At 39.7% G+C, this 18589-nt stretch overlaps 1 protein-coding gene across 6 annotated transcripts in view; it reads right to left on the reverse strand.

Annotated features, from left to right (window-relative positions):
* The window catches only part of LOC121735784 (putative transcription factor capicua), a 53579-nt gene that overhangs the window by 18914 nt on the left and 16076 nt on the right, over positions 1–18589 (reverse strand). For 2 of the 6 annotated variants that reach the window (XM_042126729.1, XM_042126731.1), the window contains exons 4-21: positions 16683–16844; positions 16066–16213; positions 14253–14352; positions 13702–13932; positions 13313–13452; positions 12290–12437; positions 11829–11925; positions 9094–9447; positions 8433–8531; positions 7448–7625; positions 6270–6470; positions 5823–5947; positions 4641–4820; positions 4181–4282; positions 2773–2925; positions 2291–2427; positions 788–897; positions 91–237 (exon numbers count right to left, since the gene is read on the reverse strand). In XM_042126729.1, the coding sequence (XP_041982663.1) occupies positions 91–237; positions 788–897; positions 2291–2427; positions 2773–2925; positions 4181–4282; positions 4641–4820; positions 5823–5947; positions 6270–6470; positions 7448–7625; positions 8433–8531; positions 9094–9447; positions 11829–11925; positions 12290–12437; positions 13313–13452; positions 13702–13932; positions 14253–14352; positions 16066–16213; positions 16683–16844 (2812 nt within the window). Of the gene's footprint in view, positions 1–90; positions 238–787; positions 898–2290; positions 2428–2539; positions 2584–2772; positions 2926–4180; positions 4283–4640; positions 4821–5822; positions 5948–6269; positions 6471–7447; positions 7626–8432; positions 8532–9093; positions 9448–11828; positions 11926–12289; positions 12438–13312; positions 13453–13701; positions 13933–14252; positions 14353–16065; positions 16214–16682; positions 16845–18589 lie in introns of all 6 variants that reach the window. The other 4 variants (XM_042126733.1, XM_042126730.1, XM_042126734.1 and 1 more) reach the window with 4 other exon arrangements.

Here is an 18589-nt window from a genome sequence, read left to right on the forward strand (position 1 = left end):
TATTATTCTTTTTCTTTTATTTTTGTTTTTCTTAAAGCAAAAAACAATCCCTAATAAGTAATAACGTTAGGAGGACAGGAAAAAAAATACCTTGCACGCTACTCGTCAGACTTTGCGTGCTTGGCGTGTGCGTTACGTGCGTGTGTGCGTGCGACAACGCATGGTGCGGCGAGCTCGGCACTTGTAAGTTCTGCTTGTTTATAGACGTAAACGCAGTCCACTGTCTGTGATTATCACCTGTAATTACATTAAAAACATATTTACTGTATTAACATTTATGTATAAACTTTACTGTTAACATTCAAGAGATGGAAGAGACGTGGAAAATGGAAATATTATAATTTATATTCACGTACAAAATTTCTACAAAGTTTTATATGGTCAAGATTTTTTAACTCGTATAATTTTTAATCTTAATTTGCATTGCATTTCTTTGAAGGACATGAACTCATTTAAAACAAGTAATTTATCAATTTAAATACTGTGACATATTTGAATTGGTGTTTTTCTTGTATTAAAAAGAAATACTTGCTTCACAGAAAGTCCACGTATATTATTTTTACCAATTTATTTATGTTTCGTTTAAATAAAATTTAAACAGGATAAGGCAGTGCTAAGTAATATTAAGCCCCAATTTCACTAACGACTGTTAAAGTTAACGCTCGCATTAGTATTACGTTACCTCTTTCGTTTTTTTTATGAATGAAAGAGAAGACATGACATTTTAACAAGCTGTTAACACTAACAGACGTTGGTGAAATTGGGGCTTATAAATATAAATAGTTACCAGAGTCAGCGTGCGTTGACTTGAAGGCGCCGCCCGTAGGTTGGAACACCTTCGACCCGCCGGGACTCGAAGCCGTGATGCCACCGAGCAGATTGTCCGAGGAGCCAGCCCTGGACGCAGAAAAAAAAGTACCTAGTTAATGTTAATGAAAAATATTAAAGAACTTAGAACTGATAAGTGCATTTGTTGAATAATTATTTATTCAACAAATGCACTTATCAATATAAAAAGTAGATGTTCTCCGATTCTCATCCCTAGCTGATATGCTCGCTATGATTCACGAAAATCGGTCGAGCCGTTTTAGAGTTCAATTACGCACACCGTGACACGAGAATTTTATATATTAGACTAGCTGATGCCCGCAACTTCGTCCGCGTGAATGTATGTTATTAAAATCGAGATTTAGAAAATTGAACACCCATCTACGACTATTTTATTTGGATCTATATTACACACGAAATTTTTAATTTACATCAACAGACCCAGGAAACTTGAACCTCAGATACTTATCGTTTTGAAAAATCCTTTCTTCGAAGACCGCTTGGTGTGGACAGGGGATGGGGCCACGGGACAGGGGAAAGGAACATGTGACGGAGATAGAGGATAGACTATAGAAGACGGGATTTAATGTAGGCATCTATCCCTCTTTAACCTACCTCTTATTCTCAGATTCATAATCTACAATTAAACCACAATTTCGAGGAGTTTCTTCAATTCCATTACTTATCAAGTCACCGTTTTTAGGGTTCCGTACCCAAAGGGTAAAAACGACCGGGACCCTATTACTAAGACTTCGTTGTCTGTCCGTCTGTCTGTCTCCAGGCTGAATCTCAAGAACCGTTATAGCTGGAGTTCTGATTTTTTTACAGATTATGTATATCTGTTGCCGCTATAAACACAAATACTGAAAACAAAATAAAATCAATATTTAAGGGGGGATCTCCCATACAACAAACATGATTTTTTTGGTCTTTTTTTGCTCGATATCAATAATGACAACAGGCAGGCAGTTGAAATTTTCACAGAATCCGTAATTATATGTGTACTTTAATAATTAATAATAAAATTAGAATATAAATAAAATTTAAGGGGGGCTCCCATACAAAAACACAACTTTTGGCCTATTTTTTCTCTATAACGGTACGGAACCCCTCGTGCGCGAGTCCGACTCGCACTTGGCCGATTTTATTGTAAACATGGTATAAATTTTGAATTTAGAATTTTGAAAATCTGACCACAAACAGCAAAGTAAACATTAACTCCTCCTTTTTTGAAAGTCGGTTAAAAAAAAGTATCTAAGATGTTGACCAGGGATGTAAGAAATCATCATGCCAAATTTCATTGAAATCGGTCCAGCGGATTCAGAGATTAGCCTGTACAAACAGACAAACCGACAAACAAACAAAAATTTCAAAAACAGTTAAAATGTGTTCTATTACTCTTCTACTATGCCCCTGACTCGTTGATTTTATTATAAGTATAGATAGATTAAGGGGGACGCACCTCGCTTTAATCGGCTTGGGTCGGCGGCGCTGGTCGTGATGTGTCAAGTAGTCCCGCTCCAACCCGTCGTCAGAGTCCGCCACGCGCTCGCCACACTTCAGATCGATCTCGGCCGCTTCTTCCATCGGCTGGGTAATCTGTGGACGAAACAATTTATTTTTAAAATTAGTGGTGTGCGGGCTCGTGGTCGTCGTTGTGCAGCGACGTGATGGCGGTGCCGTATTCAGTATAAACATTGGGAATACGTACTCTTACCATGTGGTCGTCGTCGCTGAGCTCGTGGGCGTCGTGATGTGCGTCGTGGTCAGCGGGCTCGTGGTGCAGCGACGTGATGGCGGTGCCGCATTCAGTATAATACTCATTGGGAATACCTACTTTTACCATGTGGTCGTCGTCGCTGAGCTCGTGGGCGTCGTGGTCAGCAGGCTCGTGGTCGCGATCACAATGCCGCATTCAGTATAATACTCATTGGATATACGTACTCTTACCATGTGGTCGTCGTCGCTGAGCTCGTGGGCGTCGTGATTTGCGTCGTGGTCAGCGGGCTCGTGGTGCGGCGACGCGCTCACGTACGGCGGCGCGCTAGATGGCGGCTCGCCCGCGTTTATGCCGCCCTCGGACGGTGTACGAGGACTCTGGACATAGACGATATATTTGAAATGAAATTGCAGATAACTACAATAAATTAATACTACAAATATACAAAGTATACAGACGAAGATGTAACCTTTTTCTTTTTGGAAACAGATTTAAAAGAAAATTAAACGCATGTACGCTACATATTTTATGTTAGACGAATGAGCTTAAGTCAATGATGAAATACTCAAAGCAGATATGTTACTACCGCGCACGTTGTGAAGATTCAAATACGGCCCAATTGGGCCGTCTGTTGTTTAGTCTGCATCGAGCGCAGTCACGAACGTGCCGCGTCTTGTCTTACCTACATAAATTGAAAATGACGTCGTGCGCGTTTCGAAAATGTGCCAATTATGACTCAAAAAAAAAACAAAACACATGGAATCTCTTACCATATGTCTTGATTGCAATAAATACCTCGATTATTTACATTTTCAATAATTTTTTCGAACAATCTGAAAAAAATCGAATTTTCGTCATAGCTCAGGCGAAGAAAGAGACAGCGATACGATTCGATGTTTAAAAATAGAACTGTATCTTTTATGCAAATGGTTTTTCGTATCTTTTGTTTCACTTATCTGTCAAATTTGTCAATGTTTGCAATTTTGAATTTGAAAATTGTTCGGAAGAGATTTAAGCCGGAAAATAGTATGGACGTAACAGATCTGTATAAGTAGACCATCATTGGCTTAAGTAAAAAAATCAGTGAGTACAAGATAACAAATCCTCTGAGCGACAATGACAAGACATGCAAATTAGCTATCTGTTGTATCTTATTAGAAGACTAGCGATCCGCCCCGGCGTCGCACGGGTATAAAATATATAGCCACTGAAAAAATGATTAAAATCGATAGCCTATGATCCTTCACGTGGTCTACTTCTTATCTGTGCCAAATAACATAAAAATTGCTCCAGTAGTTCGCGAGATAATCCCTTTCCAATAATTTCCCCCGTTTTTTCTACATTTTCCTCTATTTCTTCGCTCCTATTAGTCTTAGCGTGATAAAACATAACCTATAGCCTTCCTCGATAAATGGGCTATCTAACACTGATAGAATCATCAAAATCCGTTGCGTAGTTTTAAAGATTAAAGGGAACAAAGGGACATGAGTGGAAAAAAAGCTACTTTGTTTTATAATATGTATAAATAATAAGCACGTACATACATACAAGCAGTTTCTCGACACATGAATGACATTCTCAATACATAATAATTTTTACTTGTTGGTTATTACGTATTACTTCGTTTCTTACCTGTGGCATGGAGCCCGTCGGATCTCGACTGCTGGAAGATTTTCGTCTGTCTTTGTTACACCACTTCCATTCAGGATGTGCTTTAAAGTGGGCTTCCTTCACCTGATCATAAATTTTAACACAAGACTTTATTTAGTGCGTAAAAACAAGTCAGTATTACAACACAATATAGTACTGCACTTTACCGTACAATATTTTAAGGTAAGTCAAATATAGCTCTGTCTAGGACCAAAAAAGATTATACTAGATAAATGTGTAACAAGATCGCAGTACCTCAAAGTTTCGTTCATACTATTTTATTCTTTTGGTCAACCAGTAAAATTACTTCTTTATATAGTAAGTAAGTTAAGACATTAAGTTCGCTTTTGTATCTTTATGTGCATTGAGTTTTTAAATAAATAAATATGCCCATTGCCCAATGTTTCCGTAATTGATTCTACACAATTAAATCGACTCTTACCTCAGTAGCCAGTTCATTATACTTCTGTTTCTCCTCAGGTTTAAGCGCGTACCACCACTCGCCTAGTATCTTACTGACAGTTCTATTGTCCTGGTTGGGATGCATCCGGTGCACCATCTGGCGGTGCCGCTTCGAGAATATCATGAACGCGTTCATGGGCCGACGGATGCGACGCTCCTTCTGTGAGAGAATACACGTGTTGTTTTGTTTAAACGTGTACAGGATATACTTTTTTTTATGATATAAGGGGGCAAACGAGCAAACGGGTCACCTGATGGAAAGCAACTTCCGTCGCCCATGGACACTCGCAGCATCAGAAGAGCTGCAGGTGCGTTGCCGGCCTTTTAATAGGGAATAGGGTAATATGAGAGGGTAGGGAAGGGAAGGGAATAGGGGAGGGTATGGAAGGGAATAGGGTAGGGGATTGGGCCTCCGGTAAACTCACTCACTCGGCGAAACACAGCGCAAGCGCTGTTTCACGCCGGTTTTCTGTGACCATTCGTGCCGAAGCATGGCTCTCCCACGTACACTTATTATTACTTACTTTAGGGTGTGTATTATGTGTGCAGCGCTGCCACACAGAAAAGTATATACGAAGCAACTTTGTTTTGCTGCTCCCTGTATTCCAGTGCCGCCTGAATTTATACCACGGCTTGTGAGTTGTGATTAACACCTCCGTGGTCCGGTGGTTCAGGTCATGGCTCTTGACTCGGAGGTCGTGGGTTCGATTCCCGCGTTGGAAACATGTTATTTCCAAGTTTGGTTAGGACAATGCAGGCTGATCATCTGATTGTCTGACAAGTAAGATGATCCATGCGTCGGATGGGCATGTATAAAGTCGGTCCTGCGCCTGACCTCTCGCCAGTCGTGTCGCTCTTCCGTCCCACTGCGTTATGAGAGTAAAAGGAATAGAAAGTGCTCTTGTGTATTGAGCACACACTTGGGCACTATAAAATTACTCCTGCGTAACTGGCCTGGTTTCAATGAAACCGGCCACCGTGACCGAAACCGGTGTGGGAGTTATTATTATTATTATTACGTCACACAAGCTTATTCTGGCTTTATAGTTAATTCTATGCTGCTAAGTTTAACGGCTGCCGTTCTCTGTTTTAAATATGTCTACATAGTGTCTACATAGTGATGACGTGGTCTAAATGCATCTGACAGTATTCATCGACGTACCTTATCCTGACCCTGTGGCTGGTTCTGCACCGCCGCCTGCGTTTGTCGGCTGTTGTCACCGCCGCTAGTGTCCTCCGTTTCGAATACTTCGTCGTCCTCGTCCGCGCACATAGATGTCACGGGATCTGAATCATAACGATTACATCCTACTATTACGATTATTGGAAACAAGTTTATTTTATAGATTTAAATTAAACAACAATGGATAAAAGAGCAATTTACAATTCGTGTGTTAATTGTATTTTATGAATAAAGTTGATCGATATTGAGCATTCAACTTATTTAGAATATACCCCGCATGCGGGGTATGCGGCGTATGCGGCGCAACAGAGTTCCGAGCGTAATTCAGTAAGAAACAAAGACACTTACCGCTCCCCTCAGTCTTGATGTCTTTGATATGCGCCGGGTGATGCGGCTTTTGCGGGGTATGCGGTGTATATCACTCACCGTTCGCCTCAGTCTTGATGTCCTCCGCCTTGATATGCGCCGGGTGGTGTGGCGTATGCGGTGTATGCGGCGTATGCGGGGTATGCGGCGTTTGCGGGGTTCGCGGTGTGCGAGGGGACGGCGGCGCGGGCGGCGACGCGGCGCGCAGGAGCGGCACTAGCGACTGCCACGGAAAAACCGCCGACGGCATGCTGCTTGAAACTGAAACGAGTTAAAACTGTTATTTAAGAGCAGGCTGCCAAATTTTTTCAAATTTTGCGGAAGACGATTGACTTAAATGAAATTGAGATTTATTTAATCATTGTATATTTATCTTACATTAGCCTAACGGAAAACACGATTCACTTATTTTGACTCGATAGTTATATTTTTCGAAATTATTAATATTTCTCGACTTTTCAACAAATATCTGTTACACTCATTGAGTTACTATCGTTAAATAACTTGCACTAGTACAATCACACACTTCATAAAATAATAGCTAAAGGAAATATTTGTATTGTATTTAATTTTTAAGTAATCATCAAAAACATTTTTAAGAAAAGTGACACGAAGCTCACCGGGCCATCTTGTTGCAAATAAAAACAATACGCCATTTTGATTTTAAATTTTGATATACCCTGCAATGTCACTCTCACAGTTAACACGGTTGTAACGACACCTCTTATGTTAAAATTCATAAAGTCGCTAAGCCGTTTTTTTTTTGTTTTAAAAATTATCACTACTAGTCTGCCATTACCAATGCTAAAAGGTTATTGTACCATCAGAGAATTTGTTTGATTTTAATGAAATAAGGGGACAAACGAGCCAACAGGTCATGGAAAGCAACTTCCGTCGCCCATGGACACTCGCAGTTACGCCAGTATTATAGTACTCTGTGCTCGCAGCATCAGAAGAGCTGCAGGTGCGTTGCCGGCCTATTAAAAGGGGCTATTCCCTATTACCCTATGGTAATAGGGGAGGGTAGGGAAGGGAATAGGGGAAGGTAGGGAAGGAACAGGAGAGGGTAGGGGAGGGAAAAGAATAGAGGATTGGGCCTCCGGTAAACTCGATCACTCGGCGAAACACAGCGCAAGCGCTGTTTCACGCGGGTTTTTGGACCCGGGTGGTGGACCTACCTAATTAAGTGGGGTCATGTCAAGCTTGACATAACGCGACCAAATAACGAAAGTTCTTACCAATAATGGCGGTGTGTGACGTGGGCGGTGGCAGCACAGGAAGCAATTGGTTTGGACGCACTATTACTGCACTGTTGATGCTGTTCACTTGTTGCTGTTGTTGTTGTTGCTGTTGTTGCTGGTGCTGTTGTTGCTGTTGTTGCTGTTGTTGCTGTTGTTGCTGTTGTTGTTGGTGTTGCTGTTGCTGTAAATTAATTTATAGCACTTAAAGATCGTTAATTTATTTCATCAATGCTTTTTTTAAAATATTTTGCTTTCACCAATAACACAAAGACTAAGCGAGATCGCAGAATATTTAAATAACAATCTACAGTACTCCCAAATTAATAATGCGCACGGAAATCTTCGCTATTTGTCGTAATCACGAAAACACCCGAATCTATGAAACTTGCATTTTGCACCTTGTTCAAAAGAAATAGAAGTAAATATCATATAGCCGGTGGCTGTCCGCTGTCGCTAACTCACCGTGAAGCCATAGCGGCATTACCATGGTAACATCCAAGCAACGTCAGGCGCCTCTACGTCGCTGCAAAGCGCTGTTTTTCTTAAAGTTAAGTAACAGCGCTTGCAGCGACGTCTTCCGACGCTCGGGAAATACAATCGTTGCCGAAAAATTACTTTATTTATGATATAAATAATATGGAATATATTAAATAGTCCTTTTTGTTTGTCTAATTGGTACTTATAGGAAATAGTCTATGGTCTATCCATGTGGTGTTTTTTTAACGGAAATAGGAAACTATTCTTAGCATGAGATTAGACGACGTGGTATAATATTACTGCTAGATTACCGTATAATATTATCTATATATATAAAAATGGATTTTCAAATGTGTTAGTCGCGCTAAAACTCGAAAACAGCTGAACGGATTGGGCTGATTTTAGTCTTAAAATATTCGTAGAAATCCAGGGTAGGTTTTAAAGTGACACGAAGTTCACCGGGACAGCTAGTGTGTATAATAAAAATAATTTGAATTTGACATACATGGTCTCCATTATCCATCATCCTGTGTTCCGGTTCCGGTTCGTTATTGTTAATGATGTGATGGTTGATTTGGTGTTTAATTGGTTCTATCTGCGAAAGCTGAAAGTTATAAAAATACGTCGTAGTTATATAGTTAAATGGGACGTTTATATTCAGCGACTGCCGCTGCTCTTCGCGCTGCCGGCAACATTGCCCTGAATACTTCTGTGGCGCTAATGACGCAAGTGAGTGTTTACATTCATTTGCCGCGTAGGGCAGCGGTACGACGGGTGGCAGCGCGAGTGACTATTTACATCCTCGCGCTGCCCAGTGCCCACTTCCCTGCCCAAGTCCCGATAGGGTTGAATGTAAACGGCCCGTAAGGGTGCGTTTCCACTAAAGCGGAGCGGAGCTTAGCGGTGCCCGAATTGACCAATCGTGCTATTCCAGCGGAATTACAGCGAAGCGGAGCGAAGATTTCGAGCATGGTGATTGGTCAATTCGGCACCGCTAAGCTCCTCTCCGCTCCGCTCCGCGTCAGTGGAAACGCGGCCTAAGTTTAGTATCATTGTATAGCGTATGGTCTGCATATTCCATCACTACGACACAGGGAATCGCAGCGTGCATAACACTGATATAATAATTTTAGGATATTAATTTTATGTAACAACAAAGATTTTACCTTTTCTGTGGGTTCATTCTTGATGAGAACTAATTTCTTCTCCAGAGTATTCTGCGGTATCACGTAGAAGCGCTTCACTGCGTCTTTCGCGTCCGCGTCCACGAAGGACACGAATCGCGCCACCGGCTTGGTCCTCTCCTCTGGGGGGTCGACTCTGGGAGGGTCAATCCGAGGTGGGTCCACTCTGGGTGGGTCCGGCAATCGGGGGGGTTCCGGCGAGGCGGAATACTCCGCTCTACTCGCAAAATTCTCGTAGTCCATTCCGTTGCGAAAGTCGCCGTTGCGTATAACTAGATCGTGGGGCTCGTTGGGGCGGGGGAAGGTCGGCGCGTTCGTGCCGTTGCGACTGTCGGCCTGCGAAGGGTTTACTTCTGGGTGTTATTGTATTGTCACGAGCGCCGATGTGTAGGTGCGTTAACGCGTATACAATGTGGAGGGGCTGCGAATTGCTGTCGCTAATTCGACATACAAGGTGTAACAAAACAAAGTAATAATATTTTAGGGTATGTATAGAAATGTGTTAAAGTAGCGTCGCTGTAAGAGTTAAGTGCTTAAAAAAAAGAGAAGGTTTCTCAATTCGACCATATATTATATGTTATGTTTGTTCGCGGATAACTTTGTCGTTTATAAACCGTTCAAAGGTTACTTATTTATTACTCAGGTAAAATCTATCTGGTAAATCAGCCCTTACATTGAAAGTAAACAACACACTATACTAGTATATTATATTTTATTCTTATTATCATAATATTTTTTATTACAATTATTTTTAACCGACTTCCAAACAGGAGGAGTCTAGACGTTCAGCTCTGGATATATTTTTTATGTATGTTCAACGATTACTCCGCCGTTTATGAATCGATTTTCAAAATTTTTCTTCTGTTGTACATTGTATTGTTTCGAGTAGGTATCATGTTCACAAAAGTGGTGGTCTGGTGATGGAAACCATGAGAAATCGAGGTGACTCCTTGATATTCAAATGGGAACATATGGTCCCAGAAAACGTTCAAAATCTTTCGATTAATAACCTTCTTGGGATTCCAACCAACACGCCCAATTAATTTCAGCCATTTTCCTCTTATTAGAGGATCTTGAGGGAATCTGTAAAACAAATGATTATGATATATAAATATAAACCTTCCTCTAGTTTTAGAGTCACTCTATATTATAGTAGTTATATTATAATAGCTATATTATACTATACTATATTATATTAGTTAAAATAAGATAATATGTCCTTTTTAGTCCAGCCGCACATTATCCGAATTTCTGATAACAAAAATTCGGACGCCCCGCCCCGCTCATACATTTTGACACGTCAGAAATTCTTTTAGTATGATGGGTCTACAACAAAATGTATGAACAGAGTGCGTTCCGCCGGGCGTCTGAATTTTTCTGATCAGAAATTTCGGATAATGTGCGGCCGGGTTTAAGGTGATAAATATAAAGGTAAATGATTTTTATTTTAGTTTTATGTTATTGTAAAATATCGATAAGCATATCGATAAATTTGATTCAAGCACTAGCGTATATGTAAAAAAATTTGATTAAAAATGTTTCTTCAAAATTTGTGTAATATAAGAACAATAGTACCTTTAGTTACGCAAAATATGAAAGTAAAAGGGAGAATTCACAATATTTTATTAGAAATAGAGAACTAAAGACGGAATATAGCAAAAATAAACACATCGTAGCAATTAGGACATGAGGATTACTTACCTGTGAAATGTATATTTTTCAGGATTATTCATATGATTTACACTGCAAATACTTACAGCACAAGTCACAATTTTTAAATATAATAATATTTATTCAAAATAACAAACAAATTGAACAATATATTGGAAATACCGAAAGGGCATAAAAACGACTGACGACTTTTGACGACCTGTCAAATGAAAGTGGTTACAATTTTCATTAGACTGCCTCTCTCTTTTCATCTTGTTATAATTCCATAAAGGATTTTCTTCTCTCTCGCACTCTTTGTTGGTCTTTAGCATTATAGGTTTATGTAAATAACTCTTTTATCGCTACTTCTTTCACAAACTCCATAAAAGGGACACATACACACCCTAAAACAGGGGTTCCCAATCTTTTTCAGCCTGCGACGCACTTACAAGTCAATATTTTGACACGGGCGGCGCCCTTCTCTAGACTCTACATTGTAATTTTTTTTATAAAAACAAATTTTCCTCTTTTTTACTTAAAAGTGGCCCCGTGCGAGTTTCTTACGCCGGTTCTCCTCGCCTTCTGCTTTGAATATTTGCTTCAAATTTATTCAGAAATAAAACAATTTTTATTTTATATTTTATTTATTTTCTACCTATCTTTTACAAAAAGAAACATAAATAAACACCTTTAATGATTATGGTTAGGCTAAGCAAGTAATTAATATTAGGTAAACAACTATTTAGATAATCATCGGCCTGTTTTGTATTATTCAAAATATTATAATTTTATTTTATAATATTTGTGGTTATGGATAATGATGGAGGATCGACTCACGGCGGCGCCCCTCTTGCCTTTCCACGGCGCACCAGGGCGCCGCGGCGCACAGTTTGGGAACCCCTGCCCTAAAGTATTATCACATTGTTTCATTACTGGCCATACCATAAGTGAAGTTCACTTCTGATTTTCCATTTCATGAATCCTAGTACACGCGTCAACGGAACTTTACACGCCAGCGCCCGTGCTCGCATAAGGCTGTTATGTCATGTCATGTGTGTGGTAAATACCTGATACTGGTAGGTGGGGCCGGGTGACACTCGGATGACAGATGTGGCGACTCCGCCCACTGGTGATGACACCCTACCCGGCCGCAGTAACTCGGGCCTAAATGAAAAAATAATATTAGCACAATTATTTAAAAGGTTGCAAACATCTGTAAATATAATGCACGTTTTTTTTGTTACAGAAATTTGAACACACTATGTTTAGCATAACCGTCGAAAACAAAATTAAATTAGCAGAGAAAATCTGCTAGGTTATCCCTAACACCTTCTATACTTTTAGTGGCTTAGCAAAGCACAAAAAAAATAATAGGTGGACTTAAAGTAATACATACTTCGTTTCATAACTAGACATAGTTCTATTAGTCCGCGCACAACTTCTCGTTAAAAACGACTTATACACCTTTTCCCACTTTGCTAGTCATATAAATAATAATTAATAACACACCAACAAAGGCCAGTCTCACCTGACGAGGTGGTGCGTGTAGTGCGGGTGGTGTGGCCGCGGCGGCTGCGGCGAGGAGATCGGCACGAACACGTTCTGCCGCAGCACCGGCGAAGCCGCGCCCACCGGCGACGCGCCCGGGCTGCCGGACCGCGAGCTGCCCAGCGACACTGCAAAATGACATTTTATTAAATAAATATAAAGTAAACTAAAAATATTAATAAAGTAAGAAAAAATCTAGATACTAAGTATATTATAAAGCGGAAGAGTTTGTTTGTTTGTTTGAACGCGCTAGTCTCAGGAACTGGTTCGATTTGAAAAATTCTTTCAGTGTTAGATAGCCCATTTGATAGGCTATGCTATGATAAAATATATGCTATATTTTATTACGCTAAGACTAATAGGAGCGAAGAAATAGAGGAAAATGTGGAAAAAACGGGAGAAATTATTTGAAAGGGCTTATCTCACAAACTACTGGAGCAATTTTTCTGTTATTTAATGGTACAGATAAGAAGTAGACAAAATGAAGGACCATAGGCTATTTTTTGTGAACTAATAATTTGTCTGTGAAATATCAAATTTACGCGGGCGAAGCGGAACGTCTAGTATTATTATGGATGCGAAAGTGTATCTGTCTTCACGCTTAACACTGAACAGATTTAGATGAAATTTATTTGTTATAGACATACTGTGAAGGACGGGTCCTTTGCCGTCCTTCAAGGTATGTCTTCATAGAATAGATTTATCACAACAAAAAATATAGTGCGGTATGAAATACCATAACCATGACTACTTTCTAATTTAAATTTAGTTTGTTATTATTTTTAGCAATATTCCGCGAAAACATGTTTTCGCGGAATATATGGATTTCCGTAAAGTAACGCCTGATTCCATTAACTACTTTCTAATTCTATGTATACAAAGTCTGCTTATGCCGTTTGGCATATTGGAAAAATCACTTGACAAACACATACAGTTGATCTTGAAAATTTGATTACTGTGTAAATTATGATTATTACTTATTAGTAAGAGGGTAAGCACTTACCCAGCATATTAGCAGCCTCAGTCTCCTCGGAATCGTATCGTGCGGTGACGCGATAGTTGGGCGGGGTCGTGTCCGACTCGCGCGACGTCTCGTCACCCTCCACCCCCGTGCCGTTCGACGAGAGCGATTTACTGCTACTTCTGGAAAATATTATACTCGATAAGCTACTACTAGCAAGCCACGATAAGCTTTTACAAGAACGAAGCGAGTCTACAGCGCCCCCTAGTCAGCGGTTACATCTGGGGCATTAATAATAAGCGTAACTTGATCCCTGCAACAAATGACAAGTTGCAACACCGGACTCGACGCCTGTGCATTTATAATTTCGACAGATGGCAGCAGCTGTGACGGCGGACAGAAAGAGACAGCGATACATCTGTCTCGCTCACCTCTGCTGCGGCGTGTGCGTGTTGCCCTGCGCGAGCGGCGTGTTGGACGACCTCGTGATGCCGCGCAGCGACAGATGTCGGGAACAGAAGCCGCGCCGCTGGCTCTCCTTGGTGCAGCCGTCTTTGCTGCAGAGCCGCCGCCACTGCTTGCCGTTGAACTTCTTTTTGATGCCCGTAGGCGTGGAAACCACATCTCCTTTCTTGTATTTGTGCGGTGTTGCCGCTTGAGATCTAAGAAAAAAGCAATCATATCACATAGAGAAAAAACATTTATCACAATTACATTAAGACACATTATAATAAGGTAAGTACTGAGAATAACAAGCCTCCCATCTATAGTACACTTTGAAAATAAGTGCAGAATAATGAATCCAAAAACCAATCAAACTTATTTAGGCGCGTTGACAATGTTTTTAAGGTCACAACAATAACGTCATGACAGGACTGTCAAGAGTTTAAATGCTCTTTTAAAAGCTGTAATCGCTGTTTTTCAACCCATAAAAATATATGGTGAGGAAGAAAGAGAGCAATTTGAAGTAGGGTAGGCTTACCTAGGAGTGGGCGCTTGAGATCTGGGTGTGAGACTGCCCTCTATGAGGCTCGAGGTGCTGCCTCGACTCTGCAAACTGCTGCGCTTGCTGTTCCCGCAATCTGAAAACAGGTAAGCTATTAGTAATTAGACGATATTATAACTATTAACACTATATCTAAATATTAACTTAGCAAAAAACTAACTAACTTTAAATTCATAGTCTCAAGAGTGGTTAATAATAATTTTTTATATATTTGTTGTATCGAGGGTCTAAAATTTGGAGTACGGCTACACAAAAGTAAAGGGGGTTTAAAAACAATACATTTAACTTTAAAGCTAAATAAAATCGGCCAAGTGCGAGTCGGACTCGCGCACAAAGGGTTACAGTTACCGATAGAGAGCAAGAAAAGGCTAAAACTTGTGTTTTTTGTATGGGAGCCCCCCTTAAATTTTAATGTTATTTTAATATTATTACTTATTAAATATTGAAGCACACATATTATATAAACAAAAGAATGTGTGAAAAATTAAAGTGCCTACCTCTTGCCATTATTGATATAGAGCCAAAAGGCTGAAAAAATCAAGTTTGTTGTATGGGAGCCCTTAAATATTAATTTTATTTTGTTTTCAGTATTTGTTGTTATAGCGGCAACAGATATACACAATCTGTGAAAATTTCAGAAGTCTAGCTATAGCGGTTCTTGAGATACAGCCTGGAGACAGACAGACGGAAAGACAATGAAGTCTTAGTAATAGGGTCCCGTTTTTATCCTTTGGGTACGCCGTACGGAACCCTAAAAATCAACAAACCCAATTTCATAGACACTAGAGCTATACCAAAATAGAACTTCATCACTTAAACATCGAAACCCACTCTACCGCTTTTTAACAAAGAATAAAAATAGTCAGATAGACTTTAAATAGAAATAGTTTGTCTATTCTTATTTTATAGTTTAAGTACGGCTTGATATTTAATCTATGCTTGTTTGAGCAAAAATAGAACATCAAAAGAATACCAATTATTAGAAATGGCAAAGTTTATGTTATTCTGCGTCTTATGTATTGAAATTAAACTTGAGCCATGGCTATTTGATAGATCTTTTTTTAAAAATAAACTGCTTTCGAGGGTTAGAATTGTAGCTGAAGCTGCGGTCTTATCTATATGAGTAGTACTTCAATAGGGCAAATGACAAAAATAACTAGTTTATATTGTTCTATCGTGTATCATAAAACAGCGTTTATGACCCGCTTCTCTGATAGTATTTATCAAGTTTTGTTTATTTTCTTCCATTTATCTATAACTTGACTTAAATGTAAACTCTTTTTATCATATTTTGACTGTGAATATAACGACACATCCTTCCAGCTTCCATCATAATATTTTGTTGAGTTTTAAGACAATCAAGCACGTAAATAGAGCTATTCGCTACACAAACTTCGAGACTCGCCGAACAATACAACTACAACATAAAGATTGTGATTTGTAAATCAGTGAAAACTCCCCCGCCCCGCCCCGCCCCGCCCACCTTACTTACAACTTAGCACCATCGAGGAAATTGATTCCGAGGCAGTGGACAGACCAACGTCATTTCGAAGCTTGTAATTTGTAAATCAGTGAAAACCCCCCGCCCTGCCCCGCCCACCTTACAACTTAGCACCATCGAGGAAATTGATTCCGAGGCAGTGGACGGACCAACGTCATTTCGTCAGATCATGTCAAGTCAATGTTAATTGTGATCTGTCGGCTGGTTTTGACGTAACGCGACCAAACTGCGTTGGTCACGGATGGGGTCCCTTTTCTCTGATAACTACGCCACTGCAGCGTCACTCACCCATATGCGAGGCGTCGGTGAACATGATGTCCTCAGCGGGCAGGTCGTCGTCGCTATAGTCATCAAAGGGGCGAGAACCATTGGACAACGCGCCCACCGCCACGCCCCCCGTATTAGCCCCGCCCACAAGAGGCGACGACGTCGCGAACTGTAACATAGAAATAATGAAAAACTACACAGCCATTTACAGTCATCACATTATTGGAATATTTTCAATTAAATATTAGGAATTCCATTAATAAGATATTCTGCAGTGTAAATAACAATAATCGGGTGTTTTACGCTATTTCATCAAAAATGGTGATCGCACAAGTTCTATACAAGGTTGGGCCCAGTCAGGTGCACCAATGTCATACACAGTATATTTTATGTGACGCGTCTTCGTTCGTACTCACTATGCACTACGTTCGCTGCAGTGTACGCACTCCGTACGCAACATATTTATTTATTTATATTCTCCCTTACTAATAAACGCTGTATAAGCTTTGAATAGCTATAAAGTGTTTTGTCTTCCTCAATCCAATTAAAAATGTCACTTGTGTGACAGGAACAAAACACTGTATAACTATTCAAAGCTTATACAACGTTTATTAGTAAGGGGGATGCAGTATACTCACGGCGTGCGTGGGGGCGTGGTGCGCTCGCATGTGCTGCATCAGCGGCGCAGGCGCATGCGTGCCGGCGTCCTCCAGCTCATCGGCCCACGGCGGCTGCAGCAGCCGGATATCAGCTCGCTTCACCTCTATCATCTCCTTGCCTATAATCTCGCCGTCCGTCACCTGAAAGTGGATGAGCATGTTTTTATTTTGCAGCTATTGTGTACACATGTAACAACATTAATATAGGTCGTCAAAAAAGAGTAGCCTTAATCATCAATCATCATAAAATATTGAAAAATTATAAAATGTGTCAGAATGATAATATTTGAAGTGTACAAACGTTTTGAGTGGAAATACGAGTCGAAAGAAACCACCATTCAATACTGATGACGATTTAAAAAATTTGTTCAGCGTCTACCCTTTTTTGACAGACTGTACATACAGTAACTTTATTTGCAATATAACCAACCACCATTTTTGACTCAGTTGCTCTACTGAGGTATGGTTTTTCGATGACTAAATAAATGCTTAAGCCTACGAATAATAAAAACTAAGGAATCGTAACACCCATACTATTACCGTTTTAAATTTGGTTCCTTTTGATCTGTCATGTAACGTCAGCCTAGTACCGCTCAAGGTCACCTAAATATTGCAAATGTATTGGAATGTGTAGGTACCTAAGGTACACTTTTTTGACAAGTATTTTGGAGCATGTTTTTTGACGGAGTTACTTTTCCTTAGTTTTTATTATTCATAGGCTTCAGCTTAGAACAAACCTACGCGTCAGTGACGGAGCGTCAAGTTGCGTCAAGTTGTCAAATGTGTTTTATGTATACAAAACACACATTTGACAACTTGACGTTCCGTCACTGACGCGTAGGTTAAGTCTCAGCTTTAAACAAGAGATTTTTTTAATTATCCGGGTAATAAGATTTAAAAGTGATAAAAGATAATATGAATAACATAATATAAACATTGAACAGTAAAACATTCATAGTGTAATAGGAGACTATGACAACTATTCACTTACATAAATAGATCTACGTCATAATCCATACTAATATTATAAATGCGAAAGTGTGTGTCTGTCTGTCTGTTACCTCTTTACGCTCAAACCACTGAAGCGATTTTAATTAAATTAAGTATAATATACTTTGAGTCCCGCGAAAAGACACAAGATACTCGCAAAAAAATATACAGACATAATATAACCTCCTCCTTTTTGGAAGTCGGTTAAAAATGTACGGTTACCGCGCGATAAACGACTTTCAGCATAACAGAGCGGGCGCCATCTAGTAACAAATACGACATGGAAATACCACACCACTTTGCAATAACCATTTTTAGGGTTCCGTACCCAAAGGGTAAAAACGGGACTCTATTACTAAGACTTCGTCGTCTGTCCGTCTGTCCGTCCGTCTGTCTGTCCAGTCTGTCTCCAGTCTGTATCTCAAGAACGGCTATAGCTAGACTTTTGAAAGACAGAATGTGTATATCTATTATCACTATAACAACAAATAATAAAAACAAATTAAAATTTAAGGGGGGTTCCCATACAAAAAACGTGATTTTTTGCTATTTTTGCTCGATATCAATAATGGTCATAGCTGCACTTGACCATTTTTGCAAAATCTTTAATTATATTTTTACTTTAATAATTCATAATTAATTTAAAATATAATAAATATTTTAGTGGGGCTCCCATACAAAAATCACCGTTTTTGGGCTATTTTTGCTCTATAACTCTTCGTGCGCGAGTCCGACTCGTACTTGGCCGATTTTTTATAGAATAATTCGTTTAGCCTTATGTTGTCTTAAAAAATGTTTTATTGTCGGAGAAACCGTCGCATTTTATTATTACAGGTATAATTTTCCTTTAACTAAATTGCTGTAGAATGTACTTTATTGCATAACTGTATTGACAT

The sequence above is a fragment of the Aricia agestis genome, chromosome 18, assembly GCF_905147365.1.
Source record: "Aricia agestis chromosome 18, ilAriAges1.1, whole genome shotgun sequence".
NCBI lineage: Eukaryota > Metazoa > Arthropoda > Insecta > Lepidoptera > Lycaenidae > Aricia > Aricia agestis.